Source organism: Antechinus flavipes, chromosome 2 (genome assembly GCF_016432865.1).
Source record: "Antechinus flavipes isolate AdamAnt ecotype Samford, QLD, Australia chromosome 2, AdamAnt_v2, whole genome shotgun sequence".
Taxonomy (NCBI): Eukaryota; Metazoa; Chordata; class Mammalia; order Dasyuromorphia; family Dasyuridae; genus Antechinus; species Antechinus flavipes.
Window position 1 is genome coordinate 528,810,007 of NC_067399.1, and position 25,761 is coordinate 528,835,767.

Below are 25,761 nucleotides of genomic sequence, written 5' to 3' on the forward strand. Positions count from 1 at the left end.
TTCCATTTATAACTATTTTCCAAAATAAGAACATAGGTAAAATATTCAGATAAAGTTATCTAATTATGCTTTCACACTACAACTTAAACAACAAACATTTATTAAATGTCTACTTTGTACAAGACATCATGCTGGGGGTCACTGGGAATATAAAATAATTTTTAAAATGATAATAGTGGACATCAAATAACTGTTATCTAGTAACAATCTAAATAACTCATTCTTCTAGCTATTATCACAAATCATTATTTTTAATATGACAATGCACATCTAGATGAAGAAATAAGGCTTTTAAGTTAAGAAACCTCTTTAAGTTTCCCCATCTATTTGAAAAAGAGTATGATTTTCTCCTCAGTGGAGTTTAGTCTAAAAAACAAAGCGACCTGGCTAAAGTTCTATATGAAGCAAAACAAAACAAAACAAAAAACATCCTATTCTTTTTACAAATAAATTTATAATGAACTAGTTAGAAGTATGAACTAAATGTGATATCTTGGAAAAAATCTCTCACAGAAAGAGAAACTGTTCTTGATGACAAAAGCATAATAAAATTCTGAGAGTAAAACCAAGAACAAATACTATTGTGGGGAAATCAAAGACATAATCTATATGAAAATAAAGAAAATAAGTTCCAAAGACAGTTACAAAAGTTTTATGAATGTAACTAGAATAAAGTGATTTACAGATAATGTTGAAAAATGAATTGTGTTTTCTTAAAATTAAAATAAATTTTGCCTTTCTTGATGTGTCTGACAAGGAAAAAGAGCAGAGTAGATTGGTTCAGCTGTCAAGTTCCTGAACTGGAGGAACATGAAAACAAAAGGGTTTTGGGGCAAGAGTTTCTGCTTTTTTAACTACCTAGTAGGAAGTGTTAAACCCACTTGTCTAGAATGGCACAAGACAATGCTGGCAAAAGAGACTTCAATTAAAAATGTCTTATAGTCATGCAGTATTACTATTTTTCTAAGAGTTATACAAATGTTTACATACCTAATGTTATTTTTAAGTATTTTCAGGCAACTGAAGCATTTAAAGGTTGTATGAGTCTTCTGTTCTTGTAGGTTATCTCCTTCATGTTTCCCATAATAGAAGTCATTAACTAACATGATCAGTTTTCCTTTATCTGCATCAGCAATTTTATTTTTATTTGCAGCACTTGAGAATTCTGCTTTATTAGATCCCCAAAAGAAGTTATTTATCCTTTCTGGACAACAATACTGAAAGAAAAATACATAAGTCTTAATATCACTTTTGAAAATAATAATTCACCTAAGACTAAGATTAGAATTATCCTTATTCAATGACACAAAACACGTTTGTGATTAACTTCTTAGATAAAGGCAATTATTCCTGCACTTTTAAAATTCTACTACATAAATCAGATTTCAGAAATATTTCATGTATTTAAATAAATCTTTACTTCATTTCTACTCTTTAAGATAAGCATTCTACTAATGCTTCCACATCAAAACGATATTTACTTAGTCACAGTCATTACAACATATTTTTCTCAACTATGTAAATATTAAATACCAATATGGAAATTATGGTATCAATAATTACTTGACATTAAAGTACTATAAAAACACTAAAAAATACATGCAGGAAAACAGGTGGGCCTGTTTTATATATAAAGACAAAAGAGAGTGAAAGCCAATAGTAGTAATGAGATCCCTAAGGTATTAAAACAATAATAAAGTTTTCAGTTGGATAGGTCCTCTAGAGAGGATTTATACGAAAATATGTACAAGAATTGTCCAAAAAGACAAAGGATTTCAATCTGCATTTGCAACAGCAGAATGAACATTCCCTCAGTAAAATCCCAGATCCAAGAAAGCTGCAGCACCAGCAGCAGCAGTAGCAGCAACAACAACAACAAAACAACCAAATGCTGTTATCCAACACAGAATGAGATAAATGTAACTGGATATTCTGATTAGTAACAGAACATTACCATAAACATAACATTCTAGAAAATTAAAATATAGTAACATACAATAATAAAATTATTTAGAAGACTGATGTTGCATTTCTTTGATGAATCAAATGCCTCATCATCATGATTACAAATATTTATCATGTACCACAAATGATCAGAATATTCAATTAAGTTATTTTTACTTGATATAGAAAAATCAGCTCTCATCACATATAACATATACAATGTAATAATATACATAACAAAAATACAGAGATTTTAAGATCATTTCAAAATTACAGTCTCATAAAAAGTTTACCTTCATGTGATTTTTTAAAGGATCCAATAGATTAAAATGGATATTACACTTTGGACAAGCTCTTGGGAAAGGTGGTCCATTTTTAGTAGAAGTAATTGTACCTAAAATATATTAAATATATTTAGTCTTCAAATTTATCACTTTTATGTTTCAAAAATCTAATATGAAAAACATATTCATATAATTAAAATACATAATTAAGCAATCCTTTTACTCAGGGGGCCTCAAACTTTTTAAATAGGGGGCCAGTTCACTGTTCCTGATTGTTGGAGGGCCACACTATAGTAAAAACAAAAACTTTGTTTTGTGAACTTTTAAATAAAGAAACTTCATAGCCCTCAGTGAGGGGGATAAACATCCTCAGCTGCTGCATCTGGCCTGTGGGCCGTAGTTTGAGGATCCCTGCTTTTACTTTTTAAAAAATTCTACTTTTTTTCTATCTTAATAACTTATCAAAACTCACTCCCAAAGCTCACTCCACTTTACCTTTTGAAGGTGTATTCTGTGATGGTGACTTTACTGAAGAGAAGGGAGATGAGGGATGGGTTCCAGCAATATCTTCATTGGACTTGGGTTTCTTTGAAGTTACACTGTTTACTTCAGAAGTAGAGAGACGTTTCGTTACAAAGGTACTTTCATTCAGACCTACAATGATTCCAATGTTAAAATACATACACACAAATACACACACATACATGAAAAATCTTGGTATGATCTACTTACACACACACAACACAAATCACATACATTAATCATTACTAAAAATTTCTTTAGAATGTTTATAATTTAAATTTTTTTCTAATTAAAGTTATTAAAGTCTATTAAAGTTAGATAATTTAAAAATCTGAATACTGATTTTGAATATAAAAAATCAATGAAATGCAAGTCTAGGAGAAAACAGAATGGCTCTTTTAAAATATTCACTCTAATAATGCACAAAATGATGCTATTTCCACAAGAAAATTCTTACCTGGGGATAAGAGCAAGTCTGAGCACATTATTTGCAAAATAGTTAGAATAGGCAAAAGCTCTGGAAAAAATATACTATGCTCAGGGACCAAGTTTTCACCAATGCATGTGCAAAACTCAGTAAGCTAAGTGCTTTGAATTTAAAACACTTTAATTTGTTCTTAAAATTTAACAAGGCCTTTAAAATGTGTTAAAGCTAACACCTTCATAAACCTAAAAAAGCCATATAATAAGGCAATTTCAGCATATGAGGCAGAAGCAACATTCCAAAGTACATTCTAGTCCTTATTAAAAATTTTTAAATTTATTTCTTTGCACAAACAAAAAACTACTCAAGTACTATAGAAAACATTACAAAACCAGTGTTTTCTGGAAGGGGTCTTGAAAGTTATCTATTTAAAATGAGTTTTCCAAGCTAAAAGGAACCTTGAGCTAGCCAACTCCCTCAATTTTTATAGAAGAAGAAATCAAGGCATAAGAAATTAAATGCCTTGTCCAAAGGCAGACAGGAAGTTTAGAAAGCAGAACGTGGTTAACAAACAATTTCCTTGCTCCCAATTCAGTGTTCTTTCCAATAAAATGTACTGCCCTCAATTGGAAGGTATATGAGATACCACACAAATACATGAAAATGGTTTTCATTTAAGTTTTTAAAATTAGCTTCAGGTATCTATAAAAGTCATAAAATTAAATGAGTTGGGGATACCTAGGCATTAATCACAGAACTGTAATGGCGTGTGTATGACCTTGGAAAATTCATTATTACTCTACAGCAGTCTATGAAAATAAATACTATTCTCCTATACTAAGTAATTACAATTGTTTTATATACTCCTTTGAGCATTTTGTAACAAATTAACATGAAATTGCATAATATACTTAATATAAAAATTAACTCACTTGCTGCCCATTTAAATATCTTAGTTGCACATCCTTATGCATTCTAATAATTCAAACAGGAATTAAATCACCAATATTTTTTCAATACTTTAGCTTTCTTGAATAAAATTAAAATAGTAGATTTGCCTGTCAGCATTTCCATACAGGTTACATGTGCAATTGTAGCAGGAAAAATAACATCATTATGCTGCTTGGCTCTTTAGTCAAATCTGTTTTTGTCAATTGATGATTTTTTTTCTTTTTTCCTTCTTTAAAAAACACGAAGACTGATACTGGAACTGATATATGCACATGATTTGAAAGCAGAGATAATTGTGCATTTTTAATCGGTGGCTTTTGTACAATCACTATATTAACGTTCTTCTGAACTGAAGTTACTTGATCAAAAAACTTATAGACAAAAGTGGGTGCTGTTCTTGTAGTTGCAGCAACTGGATGTATTTGTGCAATTGGCTGGACAGGTTGGATAGACTGAGTAGAATCTCCTGTTTTAATACAGAAATTTTAAAAGCACTAAAAAAAACCTCCAAAGGAACATATATGAAATTTACTATTAATTTAATTTAGTCCCTTAAGCCTTTCTGTTTCCCTACCTTTAAATGTACTATTCATTTACCTTTATATATACTAATCCCCACACCACTATCACTACTTATTAAAATTCTATCCAACTTTTAGGGGATATTCAAATTCAATCTCTTCCTTATTTCTTTTCTGGTCAACTCAGGAAAAAATTATTTCCTCTTTAGTCCTAAAACAATTATCATATATACAACTTATTCAACAATAGTAGCATAATTATCAATTTACAATTTATCTCAGCAGATTATAACTTCCCTCAATGCAGGTACTATTTCTGTCTATCTTCTATAAGTCCAAGAACATAGAACTTTGCATGTAGTAGGTGCTCAATTAATGAATAAAAAGAATCTCAAAAATTAAAATGCAGCTATAACAAAAACAGTGAAAGACATCCCTAAAACAATTTAATAACTTAGAGAGGAAAACTGTTTCAAGCCACTATTTTATCTTTTTAGTCAATGAATGACCTAAAGCATCAAAAATAGAAATTCTTAATTATCTATGTCATAGCTTCCTTGGCAGAATAGTCCAGATTTGGTACTATCTAAATGATCCTAGGAGTACACTGATTGCTTTCTCTGCATCATAAAACCCTGTCATAAGCTCTGGGTGCCAGACTGCTCATATTACAAAACATTTAAGTATCTTCATACTTACTATGTAATATTCCTTATTATTTCAGAGAACAGTCAGTTCAACTTCTACTTGAAGTAAAATCCTTTCTACATCATACCTGACAATAGGTCATCCATCTTTTGCTTGAAGACTCCCCTCCGCCGCCCCCCCCCGCCAATGAATACTAACTCTCTAGCTCCTGAAGCAGCCAATTCTTTTAAAAGTCCCAATTACCAGGAAATTGTTTTCTTATATTCAACTTAATTTGCCTCTTGGCAACTACTTAGCTGTTGTAATTTTTGTGATGAAAAAAACTATAGTACATAGAAATATTGCCTGACTACCATTCCCTTTGAGTTAGATATAGCTTCTAGCTTAAGATCTGTTTCCTCCAAGAGGGATATAGCTTACTTTAGGTAAAACCATTTTGGCAAGGCTTCCAGCTACTACCTTCTGTCTCACTAACTTTAGCTACTTTCTTTTAGTTGGCCCAAGTCTTTTGCTTTAATAATAATAAAAAAAAAAAGTCTACTATTTGAGCAACTTAAAAGAGTTGAAAGTCTTAATTACCCCTTTGATCATCTTTTTAAATAAGAAACTATTATTTTGGCTATACTAAACACCCTTCAAAAACCATTCTGCCTAGGCAGAAATAGAAAATTTCCATGTTGTTGGAGTTGGGAGATACACAATCATATCAAAATCTTGATGTAGACTATAGCCTGATTTTTTAATCCTTCTAAGTTTTCTTTTTCAACTACAGGAATCATTTTATTCAAAAAATATTTATTAAATCTCTATCCAATGTACTAAAGTTGGTTTAAAGGGAAAAAAGCACAATTCAAACATATTGAGTGTCTGCTATATGCTAGACACTGTGATTAAATATAATATTAAGAAGGAATAACAGTGCTTACCTCAAAGAATTTAGATTTAATGGATATAACATATGAATGAATACAATTTGAAGAGGAAAAGAGTGCTACTTATAAAAAATAAATAAAACTCCCTAAAGAAAGTAACATCTGATAGGAATCTTGAAGAAAGCTAAAGATTCTGAAAGGCAGAAGTGAGTATTTCAAGCATGTGAGAGAGCCCATGCAAAAGTAGTGAGATAGAAGAAAGATTGTCAAATTTGGAAAATAGCAAGATACACAGTTTTACTAGTTTATAAAAGTAGGTAATGTGAAATACCTGGGGAAAAAAAATGGCTAGAACAAGACTTAGGAAGGTTTTAAATACCAAGCAAAGGAAGGAACATGTAATGTATCTTGGAGGCAATAAGAAACCTTCCAAGTTTCTTGAATAGGAAAGCAACATAATCAGCAAAAGGAAGATTGCTTTGACCACCATTAAGGAAGTATTGGAAGAAGGTATCCTAGAAGTAGGGAGATGAATTGGGAGACAACTGGGATAGTGAGCTGGTCAGTGTCAGAAACACAAAGGCAGCCATATGAAGAAAAAGGAGGAGACAAATGGCAGAGCCAGTTTACAATTTAGTAGAGATAATTAGAAAACAGTTGATGATTTAATGAGGACAATACTTAAGCAGCTTAAGACCTTTTAATGTATTTCCCATTCTTGGCCTGACTGGGCGATTTCTCTAACTATCCAGGTGCTTCAAATATCTAGTTATAACAGTTACTGTGAACTAAACTTATTTACTCTTTAAAATTTAGCTCAACTTATTCTACTCTGTTAAACTGAAAAATGATAAAAAGTAGTAGGATTTCTTTAGGTAAAAATTCAACCTGTAAAGACGAGCATGAACTAATACAAGCAAGTGAACAGAAATAGAACAATTTATATAGAAACAATGTAAAAGCAAACAGCTTTGAAAGACTTAAGAGCTCTGTTGAGAGATACCAAAAGTGAAGTAAAAGGACTAATTATGATCCAATACTTATCTCCTTAATGGACTCAAGATGCAGAATGAGAGGAAAAAAAAAAAAAAACTTTTGGATATGGATAATGTGGGAATGTGGGATCAATTACATATATTTGTTACAAAGTTTTATTTTCTTTTAAAAGGGGGAGAAAAGGAAAAAAAAATGCTGGTTCCTAATTGAAAAAAAAATTTAAGGAATAAATGAACAGAAACTACTCCTTTTTTTCTATTCCCCTTAGTCTACCCTGAACACGGAGCCCAAGCAAGATGATTAAGGCATATTATCTGAATATGAACACCAATTCAGAGTTAAGATTTGTTGCTTCAAAATAAAGTATACTTGAAATCCTAGTAAATTTCCCTTCTTTTATTCACACTGATATGATAAATCACAATAACAATATACAAACTGATACAATGAAGCAAGCAGAGCCAAGAAAATATATATGACAACAATGCAAATGAACAGCAACCACCAAAAAAAAAAAAAATCTAAGTGCATGTTGCAAAGTGTTTCAAATTAATTGAATTTTAAAATTACACAAAATTACAGAAGTATGATTGAAACCTAGTCAGAATTCCTGAATTTGATTCATGACTTTGATACTTACTAGCTACATAACCCAGGACAAGTTATACTCTCTAATCCCAAACATCTTTATGTTCAAAATTAGAGATAAAAAATAACTATCCTGAAAGGTTGTTGTCAACTAAGTTCTTTGTAAACCACAAGACACTATAATGTCAATTATAATGATCATCATTTCTATCTGAATAAAAAAAAAATTCAGAGAGATTTTGAATGTATTTAATTCATTTTTTAAGTAACAAGTCCCATTCCTCATTTTATTCTTTTGTTCTTGGTTCCTATTTAGCTTTTCTTCATCTGCACATCCACACTTAGAGATAAAGATAAGTATAGTTTGTTTACTAACAGCGGCCAAATACGCTTTAATTTTTATTGTTATTAAGCTCTCTAATGAAGTCTTGAAGCAAAAAAAAAAAAAGTCAGAGAATTTAGAAGCTCAGATATGTAGAAAATCTGTTTAGAAAGAGCTCTAAGTGAAGACATTTAGAACTGAAACCTCCATTCCAAAGTGAAATGCCCATTTTATTCAACATAATCCTTTTGTAGCTGAAAATACTATTTCCCTAATGCACATTTCTTTAGTTAATATACTTGGACTGTACTTTAGTATTTCTTTAACTTCTCATAGTGAGACTATTTTTGCCTAATAGTGACTAATTTTTAAAATCTTTAAAGATATAAAATTAGTAGCACGTCTTCCAGAATTGATTCATTGATAACAGTCTCCATATATATCAAAATATTTACAACCAAACTTTTTTTTAATGGGAACAAAGAATTACAAAGTCTATTGATTTGAGCTAAAAAAATAATTGTGATATATCAATGCCATAGGCTATTAATGTGGTATAAGAAAGTGTATTATATTCAATCACATATATAGCAAAACATGGAAAGACTTAAATGAAATGATACAAAGACAACTATAGCCAAGAAAACATACATGACTGCAACAATGTTGATTAAAAAAAAAATCTTGTTGCAAAGTTACAAAGAATAAGATCCCAAAGAAGCTATGACAAAAGGCCTCTCTCCCTTTTCCGTCCCCACAAATAATGGAGACATTTTTCAGGTTCTTGTGTTTGAGCTTATTTATCTGCTGCCATTTCTTGCAATTATCCCTATTCCTACCTCTAAGAGCAGCACCTATCTTTTTTAAAGTATGAAGAAGTAATTACATTCCCAATCCCTAAGGGCTTCAAACTGAAGCTGAATATCAGAAAAAGGATTCATTATATGGAGTAAATGGAATACCCTCCAAGATGGCTTCTAGCTCTTAGGATTTTAATCATCTATTGTTTCACTCGGAGCATCATCACTGTACCCTACTGACTAAATTATGTGTCCCACTTTTTAGATGCATTAAGTATTAAAGTAGATTTAAAACATTTTAACTTTTTAGAAAAGAAGTTCTATAGTAACTATAAGAGTATGAAGGTCACCTTTAAGAGGTGCTGTTAGTATGGTGAATTGGTTCTAGATCTGACTCTATTACTATCTAGTTAGACTTCTATTTCCTCCTCTAAAGAATCAGGAATTGAAAAACATGGTCTGAAGTCTATTTCAGATTTATCTTTGAATTTAAGACCTCATTATTCTAAAGGGTAATGTTCATGTCCATCTTCTCATCTCTGTTGCCTCTCTTCTGCCTATGTAAATCTTCATTTAAGAAAGTCTGAGCAAGGAGATAACTCAATGAAAGAAGTTCTTTTGGTCTAGTATCCAAATATAGCATGGTTTGGAAGAATAGACAAGTGTTAAGGAGAAAAAAAGTATAGAAAATATTTCTATATATGCTTATCCTTAGAAGAGAAAATTAGAAAAACTTAAAGTTATCAGACTAATGTTCTGATCCACTGAAAGAAGATAATAAATCTTCCATGACCAAATTGGAAAAACTTTGTGATACCATTTCTGTTTCAATTTCCTGAGGTGTTATAAGAAAAGTAAATTTAAACACAATAAAATATCCTAATAATGAAGTTGATACATTCTAGCAAGCACTTTGAGTTTAAAACCTTCATTAGAAGAAAAAAATTGTACCCTGTCACCTCACAGTGTAAAGGAAGGAAAAGGACCCATATGTGCAGAAATGTTTGTAGCAGCTCTTTCTGTGGGAGCAAAGAATTGGAAACTGAGTAGATGAACATCGATTGGTGAATGGCTGAACAAGTTGTAGAACGTGAAAGTAATGGAATATTATTGTTCTACTTTAAAAAATGAACAAGCTTATTATAGAAATGCCTGGAAAGATTTAGAACTGATGCTGAGCAAAACAAGCAGAACCAGGAATACTTTGTACATAATTACAGCCAAAATGTGCGATGATCAACTATGAAAGACTTGGTTTTTCTCAATGGTTCAGTGATCCAAGGCAATCCCAATAGACTTTGGACAGAAAATGCCATCTGCATCCAGAAAAAATGAACTAAGGAGACTGAGTGTAAATCAACACATGTTATGTTCACTTCTTTTTTCTGTTTTTTTATTTCTTCCATGGTTTTTACCTTTTGCTCTGATTTTTCTCTCCCAACATGATTCATAAAGCAATGTGTGCATGAAATAATAAATGATTGTAGTCCAGTTTGCTTAGAAGATATGTGAAGAAGAATAATGTGAAATAAAGTTAGAAAATTAAATGCTAGTGATGAATATGGAAATATGAACGTATACTGGATTGCCTGTCATCCATAACAGGGGTTGTCAGGGAAGAGAGGGAAGGAGAAAAAGTAAAAACACAAGCTTTTGCCAAAGTGAATGTTGAAAACTATCTTTGCATTGTATTTGAAAAAACAAAAAACTCTTAATAAAGAAAAAAGAAGAAAATTAAATGCTAGGCTAAGAAATATATAATATTTTATAAAGAAAACATTGAATATTTTGAGCAGGTGAATGCAGAAGGACATGGTCTGACTTGTGCATAAGTTACATATGATATATTTGAATCTATGGTCACAAAATTTTAAATGGGTTTTGACCAAACAACAAAAATAATTCAATGTCCTCATGTACAAGTTTCTTATAATTTTATTTTTAAAATTTTATGACAGAATCACAAATATTTTGTAGCAATTACCTTCAAATGGAAAATCTTTCATTGGTAAATTAAAATTACCAAACGAAGTCATGGTCCCAAGACATCCACAAATGACAATTTTATGAAAATCCCTTGAAAATATTACTTAACAGACAATGAGTTAATATGGCACCCAGGCTATCTATGTACATTATGTGGCCAAAGTATAGTTTAAAACCATAGCTTGTGCAAATCAATCAGTGAGGTTTACTTACATATTAATAAAACTGGAAGAATTTCTAAGTTTTTGATGATTGTACAGGTAGATATAATGATAGGCTTGATATTTACTCAAGTCCAAATAGTTCTTAGTAGTTTTTCCACTACATATACAGAGACTTTTTTTACATCACAGACATGTTTAGAAAATTGAAGCCCTTGATCTAAATAAACTGAAACAATTTTAGCAGCTATAAAAAAAATTTTTTTTTCTTTTTTCTGCAATGCCATTTTCTTCCACATAGATCTGATTAGTCTATTCCAACTAGTAAATAATACACACACACACACACACACACACACACACACACACACTTCTGAATGAAAGAAGCAAAAGAAAGTAGGTTATTCCTATACATTGTTTCTGGAAGTGAGCTTTGACAAGAATTCACATTCACCTTTACTGATAATATCAAGTTACATATTTTTAGCTTGAAAGTCATTGCTTTCACAAAAACCATCTTTATAGAGAAGAAAAACTAAAACTTCTTTTTATCTAAGTCACTGAAATTAAGCACAATTTTACCAGAAATACATTACTTTAGATAAGAAATAACATTTTAATACCGACTTTTTTTTAAAAGTCCAGTCAATAATACGTACTATAGTCACAGTTACTGTGTTCAACTCTCTCATTCTAGTCACAAATCTTGCACTAATTAGCTATATAAGAGGGTTTACATTCTCTAGACTTTATCTGCCTTATTTGTTTAAAAAAATAATTAGCATTAGGCACAGGAAACCTATTAAGTTCCCTTTCAGTACTAATTTTATGACTCTAATATTGTTTGCCTAGAAATGTAAGCATAAATTTAAAAAGAAATTAAAACAGAAAACTTTTCTTGATAATACTATCATTAAAATTGGAAGTCAAATCACTATTCATAGCCATCTTAACTATTTATCTGTAGTTTTAAGCAACCAATCTTTAAACAAACCTGTTAAAGAGCGTGCTGCTGCTCCCTGGTACTGAGGTATTCCTGTGTTTTGTCTCAAGTCAAACAGTAACCCTGAAGAATTATTAGGTACAACTTGTGATGAGTTCATTATGTAACCCTGATAAAACATTTTAAAAGGAGAATATTTACTTCCATTGAATCATTTTGTTTTTATAATCTATAAAGGTAAGCATAATTATACATATCAGATGGGTGACATAAGATTTAACATTATGTAAATTAAGCAATTACTGTTTAAAGAAAAATCAGCTGAAAATGAAAACAAACTCTAAATTATATGATCCTATCATTCAAATTTGACTCATTCCTATAAAATAAAGGTTAACATCTACACAGTATGAAGTACCTTACCTTATCTAGATTAAATGAATCAGTGAGCATTATGCAAAATAATATGAAATATCCATATATACTTAGGAGCACAATTGTAAAGTTACTTTAAAGTTGATATCAAAAAATAAACACTTAAGAAAAAAATTAGACTTTGAAAATTTTGCTCAAACAAAAGAAAGCTCAAAGGAGGTAACAATGTTTACTTTCACAAGTGAATTCAAGCTAAAACTAAAATGCTAATTTTTCAATAGTCCTATATGAGTCACACCTCTGTAGAGCCTATCAGGCCAAAATGGGAATATTTACCACATGTGGGCAATGGTATACTTTTTATACTGAACCAAGAAACAGTTATTAGATAATTTAACTTAAAACAATTTTGATTCTGTTTCAGAGATAACTTTCCATAAATCTCACAATATCTTTTAGAAAATGTAATGCTCTTTAATGTAAACTCCCCCAAATCAACATGAATTTCATTTAATTCTTTCATGGATACTCAATCCACTTCATAATACCTATAACCTATTCCAGTTAGAACAGGTACTACTAAGAAGGTAATTTATATCTGACAAAAGCAATTGAATCATTTGTTAAAAGATCATATGTTATTAAATATTACTTGGATTTTTTTTCTCAACTGCTATTTGGAGTAAGTTATAAAATTAGTTTACTGTTGTAGACAGAACATTGGGCAAGAAGACCTAGGTTCTTTTGTCAACTTCATCACTTTTTAGATATCTGTCTTGGTTTAATTTATCTATACCTTATGTTTCTTCAACACCAGTAAGGAATAATATTTGTACTCTATCATCATAAAATTGTTGTGTAAGAAGCACTTTTAAAACATTAAAAGACTGCATAAAACTATGAGAATTATCGTAATAGCAGATTTTTGTTTAGCTTCAAACTGTTGAAAAACCATCCACTTTTTAGAGAATTAAGTTTAAACCAAATGACAAGAAAATAACATAACTGACTTTTAAAAAAATAAGGCATCAAAAAGACAAGAAATATTAACTTTAGTATTACTAAAAATGAATGTTTAGTTTCTGTTAGTAAACTTGAAATACATGTTCCAAAAGGAAAAAAAAACCTTAAAAAAAAAAAAACCCAAATAGCATTAATGAACTTACTCTTCATTTTAAAACTGGTATTTCTTTTTAGCATAATAATTTAGAATCTGAATATATTGATTTTTTTTCTCAAAAAAATGATGTACAAAAGCTTGCTGTAAATTTTTCAAATTCTATAACTTGAGTTAAGTTTATGTACTAAACTTAAGATGAACTTTTAAAATGTCATGCCCAATTAGTATTTATAAATAAATCCTTTACTGTGTAAGAATTGAAACAGTTCAACCGAACACTAACAAAGGCTTGTTTATGAAATATTTTGCCTGTGATTATGATTATTTATAGGTATTATAGCTAAGTAAAATTAGGACCTAAGTATTCAATAGCATTACTATTTTAGGCACTCTACCTTATTTAATATAGCTTTGGCAATTATGATAGCCACTGATGATTAGTGAACTGACTGTCATAGAGAAGATACTACTTATTTACTGAAAAAAGTTGTGATTATAAACAAGAGGTGTCTGACATGAGTGAACTTCCAGAAACACTTACAGATTTAGACAGCGGCTGAGCAACAGAACTAGCTGTAGATCTTGATATAGACTGAAAAACTGGTGAAGCTGCCACAGTATTTGATGTTGGAGTCATGTAGTGTTGACTGGTTGGCTTGAATGAACTAACAGCACCTATATGATTTATAATATTGTTAAACATTTTCATAAAACAAATACTAGTCTTATGTTTTGTGTGAAAATTATGATAGCGCGCGCACACACACACACACACACACACACACACACACAAATTACCTCTATTGGTGGCACCATTCTGTATTCCTCTTGATGATGAGCTGGGGTTGACTCTATTCAAAATATCTATTAAGATTACAACAGCCAATGTTTAATAGTTCCCTGGTTTGGGAAAACACTTGTTCTTAGAACTAAGTTGACAAATTTTAAAAGATATTCAAAAGCATGAAGATCTCGTATCTGATAATGATAAAAGGCTTATAAATTTTTAAACATTTATTAACTTCACAATTCAGTGTATAAGAAATCTGACAATTCTAGCTTAAACATCTTCTTACACCAATCTTAAACACTTTTAAGTCTCAACTTTATAAAACTTCCTAAGTGACATTCTATTTGTAAGCTAGTTTTCTTCTAAAATGAGAATTAATCAGTGACTAGATTTTCAGATCAACTGGGAAGAAATTTATTTAACTTATAATGAACCTTAAGTATAATACTGAACTTTAGAACTTAATCACTGAGACAAAATTGTACTGAGATTCTAAATACATTCAAGGTTCCAATTATGAATCTGACTTTTTGTGCATGATAAATGTGGAAATATATTTAGAAGAATTGCACATGTTTTAGGTTACTTGCTGTCTAGTGGGACCACAAGGTTTTGCAGGGATCAATGTTGAAAACTATCTTTGCATGTATTTTGAAAATAAAAGACTATTATTTTAAAAAATTTTTAACCTAAAAAATAAATGAATGAAAAAAAAAAAAAAAAAAAGAATAAATCACTCCCAACTGTTATAATGGATAAAAATGGGACGTCTAAGAAACAAGGAAATATAAAAACAAAATATCCTGAAGATATTTAATCCCTTTATTTTTTTCTGAAATATAGAAAAAAATTTTTCCCTTTCCACTTCAAACTGTTGTTTCCATTATATCAGAGTTTTACAATTTCCTTTCTATACTCTGATCCCTGAAAATATCAGTCAGTCCCTTTGAATATTATGTAAAAGATTATGCTATGATGAATAATGGGAAAGAGAAATGAAAAATGTTCCCCTCCTTTCACTTAGACCTTCTAAGAAGAGTTATTAATGGAATCAATAAATAGCAATAAAATTTGTTCCCATTTCAAAGTAAAATTAAACTTGGATCATGTAAGCATTTCATCCCAGTAGTCAAACTCACTCTTGGGTAAAAGGCAAAGGTAAAGAGATAGATCAAAGGCTAAGAAGTAGTAGGAACAGAAGGGAGAAATAGCTTTATTTCTCTCTTCCCTTGCTATCACCATTCCTACAACCTCAGACCTTGCCCTATATTGAGCTGAATGAGCTTCCTTGTTGGAACAAGGAAGAGGGACAGATATAAAGGCTGTTAGAGAGTTGAAAAAAACAGAAGAAAAATAAATTTCAACAAGTTACAGAGAAGATGACATAGATAATCTAGATTGAAAACCTACAATTGCTAAATTTAGGGTCTGCCTACATAGGTCAATACCTCAAAATAGTACTTATTTATTTACTATGGAAAAAAGATTTCCTCACACACTAAAGCCATAATAATAGTTTTAAAAATTAGATCCCTAGGGTATATGGTTTCAGGATCCTACGGAAGTTTTCATTATCAGTTTTAAACTTCTAGGGTAATGAACAAAATATTTTGGGATTTTTTTTGGGGGGGGGTTTAAATTTCAATTATAGACCCTAAAAATTAGAATAAGTAACTGTGATTTATAAAATTCATCTATAACACACATATTATATACTATATTGTATCTCATAGTCAAGAAATGTTAGTACATAGTGCATATAACTTAAATATTACAGAAATGAAACTCATTTATAAGGCTCACCAACTTAAATTCCTCAACTATTCTATGGTATAATTATTACTATTTATCCCTCTTTTAATAACTGCAGATATTGTATCTGAGGTTAAATGACTTGCCCAGAGTCACAAAGCTTTTATGTGTCCAGGGTTGCTTTGAACTAGGATTTCTGTTTCCAAATCTAATGTATTATATTTACCATACAAGGTTTACAGATAAATCATTAAAAGTATTTTAAGCAAGAAGTTAAGAAAAAGCAGTTGTACTGAAGTTTGTCAATTTCTTCTTGGGTAAAATTAAATCTTTCAAGTCCATATTGCTACCAACTACAAGGTATGATAATGGGATTTTTATGTGAACATGGGAGAAATTTTAATATTTATTTTTATATTTTTAAGTCCTGAAGTTTAAGAAGATGACAAATTATGAAGAAATAGTAAGTTTAAAACTTTATTTCACAATCTTAAGAAGCATTATTTTGAGTCAACAAATCTAAAGTGTTATATGGGAATACTAATCAATGCTTTCTCAATAGTTTTAAATCAGAACAAGATGAAATTACCACAGTGGTAGCAGTGGCATAGTAACCAATATTCTTTCCAAGTTCTTGAAATTATCTTGTACGTAAAATAACTAAGAGAATTGTTTATTTCTTTTTTTTATTAAAAAAAAAAACTACATAATTTTTCTGCATTATTACATGAACAATTTTCACCACTGTTTTATTTTTTTAAATGATCATGGCTAACTTATGTGACAAGTTTCATCAACAAATTACATGATCCAAAATAATTTAAAGTTACAAAGAACATTAAAGTTCCATAGGCCAAAAATGAGAACTATTCTGCTCCTTATTCATAAATTCCCTTCTTTTTTTCCTATGCTCACATAAATTTTAGTAAGGATACTTTAAAAATCCTATTACCAACATTTGTAATCAAGTTGATAATACCTAGTAATATGATAACACTCCATTTGTCAAGTATTTTTGGAAATTTTTTCATAAAAATGAGTCCTCCAAATTAAACAACTTGACAGAAATCTTTCTAGAATGACTATATACTACCTGTCCATCTTAAAATAAGAGCATTTCAAACTCATTTTAAACTTTTCTTAAAGAATCAGAAGTAACATTATAAACATGATTAAAATGTCAAATACCAACACTTCAAAATATTTCCTGATTTTATTAGTGAGCACTCCTATTGATTCGGATGTCAACTTTTCAATACCTTAGATCATTTTAATAAGGTATTATTACCAAGAGAATTTCTGGTAGCCAATATCATAAAATCCAGTAAATCTCTCTAAACATAGTTATAGGCTGGTGCTAAGATAAAAAAGGTGATCTGCTGCTAGGCTTTCTCCTCTTTATTACTGGCAGACAAGTTTTTAAAATGATTTCCTTTCTTTGGGTGGGAAGAGAAATGACTAACAGTCTGAATCTGAAGCCAGGAAGTTTTAAGTCTAAATGAGGGGGGCAGCTAGGTGGGGTGGTAGATAGAGCACCAGCCCTGAAATCAAGAAAACCTGAGTTCAAATCTGATCGCAGACACTTAATATGATCCAGCTGTGTGACCCTAGGCAAGTCATTTAAAAAAAAAAATCCAAACGAGGCTTCAGTCAATTTACCACTTGTGTGATTTTACACATGTCACTCAGCCTCTATATGCCACAAATAGCCTCATCTGTAAAAAGAGACTAATAAAGGCACTTAATAACCAGGGTTGTTTTGAGTACTAAATGAGATCTTTGTAAAGTGCTTTACAATCCTTAAAGCTAAGTAAATGCTAGCTATTTTATTCTATTCTATTCTAGCTAATGGTTTTGTGAATTCTTTTAGTCTTATGTAAATATAGGTCTAACTGGGGCCAGGAAAAGTAATCCACTGTCACCCTACTTTCAAACTTAACTATGTACCTCATATCTTTATGGTTACCATTAAGGATTGTTTTTTCTTCTTACAGTGTTTATATCATATCAGCATTGGCTCACAACATTTCACAAGTGGTAATCTCATAAATAGTGCCAACTCCAACTTCTATAATGCTTTTGATCTTACTGAGTACTACGAAATTAGATAATCAAGTTCTTAAGAGTTATGCACATGATAATAGGCAGGATTTGAGAGAGGATCTGAAGACTTTTTTTATCAAGTGTATGGTCTAACAACTATTTCAGATGCTGAGGTATGTTCTTCATTAATTTCTAGGATTTACAGGTAGTTAGGTAAGAATAGTTTTTACATTTAAAAAAGCTTTATTATATTTAAAAACCTGAAAACTATCCTTAGCTCACTGGCTACTGTAAAAGGGAAGCCAAAAATAGGCAATAGACATAAGTTTGCCTAATTTGACACTGACTGATGTAGATGGCTTAGGTTGCTGAATGTTCTTTTATTATACAGATAAAAGATTATTAAATAATATCTATTAAAATATTTTTATTAAATATAATCTTCATGATTATCATGTTATCCCATTTCCCTTTTCCATATTTCCTTGTTTAAAAGTTAAAATGAAGTTTGAAGCCTCTTTTTTCTGTCCTACTGAAAACCTGAATAGACTTGAAATCTATATTAATGTTTTCTATTATGACAGTGACAATAAACCATATTCTATAACATTAGAAAAAGATGAGGAAATGTCTTAATTTAATGCAGAGAGTAAAATACACAGATTCTTAATTTTCAGATTTATAATCAACTAGTTCTTGACTGTAGGCATTGCTGTGATTTTTTCCTATATGTAATACTTTGCAAAATTTAATTTTTTGAAAGTTAATTCTTACTTGAAATGGCTGGTTTTGAACTTGCAATCTCCCCAACAAAGATTGGCTCATCATCATCATCATCATCATCATCATCATCCTCAACTTCTTTTACTTTCTTCTGCCATGGTTCCAGCTCTTCTTCTTCACACTCCATAAATAGTTCAGCCATTTTAAAATTATCTAAAAAACAGGTTTAGATTTTGAAAGCATATTTCTTTTCAAAAAATAAAAGACTATGTAAAAAGGTGCTAAATGTTTAAACACAATAATTTTAAGAAGATATGAAAAAGAGAGAACCTAAAAGTGCCATTTTAAATTAAAAATTTAAACTTCATCTAATGCAAAAGTCAAGACAAGACATAGGCTCTCTTCAACAATGAAATGAACCAAATCAGTTCATTTGTTCAATAATGAATAGAACCAGCTACACCCAGCAAAAGAGCTCTGGGAAATAAGTATGAACCACAACATAGCATTTCCAATCCCTTTGTTTTTGTCCACTTGCATTTTTGATTTCCTTCTCAGGTTAATTTTACCTTATTTCTAAGTCCGATTTTTCTTGTGCAGCAAAATAACTGTATGCGATATGTATACATATATTGTATTTAACATGTATTGGTCTACCTGCCATCTGGGGGAAGGAGTGAGGGAAAGGAGGAGAAAAGTTGGAACAGAAGGTTTTGCAACAGTCAATGCTGAAAAATTACCCATGCATATATCTTGTAAATAAAAGCTATAATAATAATGATATAAAAAGTCAACACATAATGGTAGTATCCAAGTCAAATACCATGTTTACCTAAATATCATTATTCCTTCCATCTATTGGAAGGACTTCCACTAATCACTTTCATATATTTTCTCTTTTAAATTGTTACTCTTGTTCTTCAAAAAAAAAAAAAATCAAATGACTAAAAGTAATTTAAAGTGATAATTTATGCTGAACTACTGAAGTCCTATATAATTCTATGTTTATGTTTTATATTCATGCTATTTTCTCACTTTTAACTCAATTACAAAAAGTTGTATACTATTTGCAAATTGGTTTGGATAAACAATTTTTCTCCCCATGCTCCCTTTTTTAGTACTAATTGTCACAGGCTGGAACCCAGCTCAATATACAACATATCCTCAATAATACTGCATCAGACTTGATTAGGTAAAATCAAAGTCTTAGCCAATGTCAGAGCTAGAAATGAATAACCCCATCAATCTATCCCTTAAAGATTACCAACAATATAGTAGTAAGCAACTTTAATACCACTTACCTTTTGGGCAGAGAGGCTTGTCACCCATCAAGTTCCAGAGCTAACTTTTTGTAAATTGTCAACCAAATGACAAACATCAGTATGTACTTTGTGTCATTTGATTCATGCCAATTAAAACATGGAACTGGAAATTCTGAAGTCCTCAGGTCTAACTCTCACCTCCATGAAACTCACTGTCCGATGACAAACAAGTCAATAAATCTTGGTTTTCTCCTAGCTGTAAAAGATAAAACCATTAAAATGGATTCAATTTAAAGAAAATTCTAGTCCAAAAGGTTCACATTAATAAAAGTTTTACCTAGATTATTTGTTTTATGTGCATGCATATAATATCTCATTTAGTGACATGAATTCCTGATGATAATCATCTCATATACATGAAATATTTAAGTGTGGTAAAAAATTTCCAACTTAAATAAAGCCTATCACTCCTTCTGTAAATCAAAGAAACTCTAAACAAAGAATCACCCTAATTTATCTATTTGGCAAATTCATTTCCTTTTTCATTCTTCATTCCTCTTACCCTCCTGACTCCCACCAGAGGAAAGGGATGGAAATGACACTTTTCAAAGATGAACATCATTGTTGTTACCCATCTATCAATGAATAAAGAAGTCAAATCTGCAAGGCAAGATTACAATTAAGGATTGTGTTGACAGTAGCTAATTAATTAACTTTCTAAATGTTCCCCTATGTTTAAAAGAAAAATTCAATAAAATTTAACAAGTAGGTACTACCTATGTACACAGAACTACACAAGGTATGAATTAAGCATAGTAGTACAGGAAAGGATGGGAACAGCCAATTAGTCACCTTGTAGAAAGAAGTCAGAAAACTCCATCTTTTTGCCAATGAAATGTGTATCTGCCTTTTTTCTCCAATGTCAATTATTCCATAAGTGATTTTCAGAGAAGGGACATTCACTGATTTCCCAGCCTTTTCTTAAAAATGCCTTCCTTTTCTTGAATTAAAATAAATAACATTTGGTTTTAGAATCCTCTAATACTGGCCTGAGTTATATAAGAACAACACAACTATGACAAAATCCAAGAACTAATATTTCCAGACTAATTCTTCATATAGGTACTTGTAAATTTAATTAAACAAAAGCTATGATGCTGAAGGAATCCCTGAACATTATTTAAGTGCCCCTACAAATTCAAGCAGAAAATGTCCAAAAAAAAAATCCCACTTTATTCATGTATATTTGAGCATAGTCACACAAATATAACACAGAATCTTTGATTCTGAGGCAGGATTTATGTTCAAATTTGAACTTTCCTCGAGGTGAGTTTATGTTATCTCTAAGAAACTTTCTAGGTATCCTTTGATTATGTGGTTGAGAATTCATATTTAAAGCCATTTTAAAGTTATTTGGTCAGAAAATGGGTGATTTTTATTATAGTATTAGAAAATGCAAGGAGGTGTTATAGCACATCCCTCTACTTCTAGACTCTCTCATTTCCTTTCATATGACCACTGACCAGAGTATTAGACAAGAAATAAAATGAAATAAGGAGAAATCTCTTAGATACTCTTCTAGCACAAAAGCTCTAATTGTATTTTATTTTGCAAAATAGGTACCCTCCCCTTCTATCTTCTCCTACTAAAAGTCACCCCACAATTTTGGTAGAAATTTGTCTGGGTAATGTAGTAGCTATGCTTTTAAATTTTTATAAATGAACTTTGGTGATTTTTATATTTTTAGCCAAATATAAAATCTATAGTGGAAATTTGAATTAGTAGTTTTTCCTCATTTTCCTCAGTAGTTTTTCAAAGCATGAGCTTTGAAACCACCTTCGAAATAAATGCCCTTGACTCAGAGATTATCTGGGACATACAACAGACTATTCTATTAGAATATAGCTCCAATTCAGTCATTAAAACTAATTGTGGGGCCTTGGCAAGTTATTTAATCTTTGGTCTTCAAGAGCCTCATTTATATATTGAAGGAATTAAGACTAAATGTCCTTTAAGCTCTTCTAGATCTAAAAAGTCCCTATTTCTATGAGATATACTTTATTAGCTATTCTTTTGAGGAAACAAAGATATTCTGACCCACTTGTTTTTCCTTACATCATTATTCATCTAGTTCCAAAAAGAAACCTGCTGATATTTATAGTAAAAGTAAATATATGACAACTTGGGAAATAAATTTACTAATATTAATTCATTCTATTGGAAAAGGCAATAAATCACAATAGATATAAGTTTGAACTTGAGGTCAAGAGCACCTGAATTCAAGTTTTAAAATATGCAGGCTTTAGTGTTCAGTCATGTTTAGGTCATTTAAGCTCTCAGTGCCCCAGGCAATTCTCTGAAATAAAGGAGAGTTTACCAATGGTGGAGGGAACATTTATACAGAGAGATGCCCACATTAACAAAATCCCAGTGCCAGACCTCTCTCTCCCCCCCCCCCACAAAAAACATAAATATTTACTATCCCACCAAATTCTTGGCATGTCTGTACTTATCATTCCAGTCTTTGAGATGGCCCTGTATAGGTTCTTTGTATTCCTTTGAGAGAGAAGATTCTTGGGAACAAAAATTTTGCAGCAGTCCTTTTTTATTCTAGAGAAGAAATGAAAACAAACTGGGTGCTCATCAATTAGGGCACGATTGAACGAACTATGGTATATGATACAATATTACTATTTTATAAGAAATTTAAGAGGCAGATTCTGGAAAATCCAAAGATTTAAAAGAACAAAGTGAATATGCCAAGAAAACTGTGGCTAATTATATTATAAAGGAAAATATCTGTGAAAAAGTGATCAATGAAAAGACCAATCATGACTGTAGAAGACTGGTGAATCATGATTTCCACCACTTAGCAGAGAGCTCTAGAGGGCTGAATATGGCATCATTTTCAGACATAACAAATAGATTTGTCTTGAATGCTTCTATTTTTTGTTACAAGGGATGAGGCCATTTATTTTGGGCAAAAGAGGAGTGATAAGGTGATAGTGAAAAAAAGACAAGAGTCATCAATTATTTTAAAATACACATTAGAGAGAAGGAATTTCAGGAGGAGACAAAGACAAACTAAATAGTACTGATAATCCCACATCAAATTTAATATGTATTTTAAGAAAAAAGCTATTGTACAATAAAAATTAAAAATATAATCCTCTTTATTTTACTGGGATAAAAATAAAACCATATCTAATAAGGAACTCACATTTTTCTTTCATGAGAAACTATACTAAATTAATAAGTTAATATTTAATAGATATAAAGCAAATCAAGAGAGCAAAGAGACAGAAGAATAAGGAAAGATTTCATGCAATATATAAAAACTTATGAGAGCTAGGGTTTTCAAAAGAATGAGGTGAAGAGTGAGATGAGGAAGATATATAACCTGTGAAATGGCCCAGAAATGGGAGGTGTAATGTGAAGATAAACAAAGCAAGTCAATTTGGCTTGACTATGGAATATATAAAATAAAATGTTTAATAAACTTAGAAATAATGTTGGAGCCAGTCTGTAAAGAGGTTTAAATGGCAACAAGGAACCATTCAGTGATGGTCAGACTTGGGCTGTAGGAGGGAGAACAATCAGAATGATACTGCAAAAACCTAGATATAAGGTAATGAGAGGCTGAACTAAGATAGGAGATATGTGATTGGAGAGGAGACATATGTGAGATATATCAAGGAGGTATTAAACAAGAGTTAATCCTGGGCAACTATAGCCAGATAAAACATTGGAGAAAAGTGGGGGATTTTGGAACAGAAGTTTTTAAAGAAAGATAGGTAGCCCTACATTGGACATGAATTTAGAATGTTTTCTGAACATTCAATTCTAAAGATCAGATAAGTAATAAGTAATAAAGGACTGGAGGCAAGAAAAAGACTAAAAGACTAAAACTGAATAGAGAAATCTAAGAGTTTTCTACAGTAAGAAGATAACTAAAGCCATGGAAGCTGATAAGATTGCTATGAAAAGTATAAAGAGGAAAGAGAAAAAGATCTAGCCTACATCTTTAGTTAAGGAGTACCAAAATGATAATTGAGGGAGGAAGGTTATCATAGTACATGTAGAGGTTCAAAGATTCAAAGAATGAGACCTATCGTTATCTTGAACAAGTCATTCCCTAAGCCTCATTTTCCTCAATTTAGGGGGAAAAAGGAGAGGGAAAAGACTCTCAACTCCCTTCCAGTCCTAAATCTATCAGAAAAAAAAAAATGAAGTGAGGCCAGACAAATGAGAATAACCCAGAAAACAATGTCACAAAAACCCAAAGGAGAGAATACCCAAGAAAAAAGGGTATCCAGTATTAAATGTTGTAGTAAAGAGAGATAAGAAATTAGAAAAGGCCAAAGGATTTTTAAGGATGCTGCAGATAGATTTAAAATTGACAAGATAAGAAGCCAACTATATATCTACCTAAACACCTCTGTAAATGTACCTCTAAATATGAGGGAAAAATAAATCTCATAGTGAGGAATTCAAAATGCTTTAGAATTATTATTTTGATGTATCATAAGATTTTAATAATATTATTTCTAGTGATAAACAGATATCAAATTCTATCTGCTAAGACATTTTGATTTAACCTGTCATGTTTCCAGATTCTTTATGGCAAAAAGCTGTGGAAAGAATAATCTTAAAAGCTAGTGGGGCAAGTAGGTGGCATAGTGGATAGAGCACCAGCCCTGAAGTTAGGAAGACCTGAATTCAAATCTGGTCTCCGATATTTAACATTTCCCAGCTGTGTGACCCTGGGTAAGTCACAACTCCAATAGCTTCAGCAAAAAGATAATGAAACAAATCACATAAAAAAAATATAACCCAAGTAAATTATGTGACGATAACTCAATAGCACTGTCAAATTTTATACTGCTAAACTTAAAGATTCAAACAAATAAAGAATTCAAAAATTTCAATGCATAGCAATTAACATTTGAGTTAACTTGGTGTCTCCTACAATTTCCAATATGGAAAAGAAAAGCCACAATTTGCTATACATAAAACATTTCTTTTTTCTCCTAATATTAAGAGCTAAAAACATAAGTAGTTCATTAAATGGGCCCTAGGCTTCATAGATAAGAGGGTTAGGCCATGTCTGAGGAAACTGCTACCCTGTCTATTTCCCAATTTTTAATACCCTGAAAAGATAATGTTTTAATAAGTGTAGGGAACAAAATAAACAAGTGAATGGCAAAAGAAAATATCAAACTCTGAATATGAAATGGTCTTAAGTATTAAAAAAAGTCACAAGTAAAACACTGCCATCAATCAAACTAATTTTTCTTTCTTACAACAATGGTAATGTGGGGAGATGGGGAAATGGGAAGACGGAAAGGACCCAATTTCTCACAGTGCTTTAAATTCAAATGGATATATAACCTAGACATAAAAAGAGTTTTCTGAAGAAAATGTGAAGAACATGTAACATATTATCTATCAGACTTATGGACAGAACAGTTAATGAATAAACAAGAGAATGAGCAGAGTAAGGTATAAAGTGAAAAAAATGCTCTAAACCATTATTTATTAGAGAATTAACAACAACCTTGAAATATCACTTTATTCCTATCAGATTGGCTAAAATGATTGGAAGGGAGAATGAAAAATGTTGGAGATGTGGAAAAATTCAATGTTTGTTGGAACTGTGAATTGACCCAACCATTTTGGAAAACAATTTGGAATTATGCCCAAAGAGTTATTAAATTGCCTATGTCTTTTGACT

General features: G+C 30.9%; 1 protein-coding gene across 6 annotated transcripts in view; it reads right to left on the bottom strand.

Annotated features, from left to right (window-relative positions):
- ZNF280D (zinc finger protein 280D) overlaps positions 1-25,761 on the bottom strand; it is a 94,526-nt gene that overhangs the window by 52,419 nt on the left and 16,346 nt on the right. For 4 of the 6 annotated variants that reach the window (XR_007951024.1, XM_051980710.1, XM_051980714.1 and 1 more), the window contains exons 2-11: positions 22,301-22,637; positions 20,590-20,687; positions 20,067-20,283; positions 18,817-18,978; positions 14,256-14,321; positions 13,999-14,132; positions 12,014-12,131; positions 2,724-2,882; positions 2,238-2,338; positions 991-1,217 (exon numbers count right to left, since the gene is read on the bottom strand). Coding sequence is in view for 5 of the 6 variants with exons in the window: in XM_051980710.1 (XP_051836670.1) it covers positions 991-1,217; positions 2,238-2,338; positions 2,724-2,882; positions 12,014-12,131; positions 13,999-14,132; positions 14,256-14,321; positions 18,817-18,978; positions 20,067-20,094 (995 nt within the window). In the remaining variant the exon portion in view is untranslated. The remainder of the gene's footprint in view (positions 1-990; positions 1,218-2,237; positions 2,339-2,723; positions 2,883-12,013; positions 12,132-13,998; positions 14,133-14,255; positions 14,322-18,816; positions 18,979-20,066; positions 20,284-20,589; positions 20,688-22,300; positions 22,638-25,761) is intronic. The other 2 variants (XM_051980712.1, XM_051980711.1) reach the window with 2 other exon arrangements.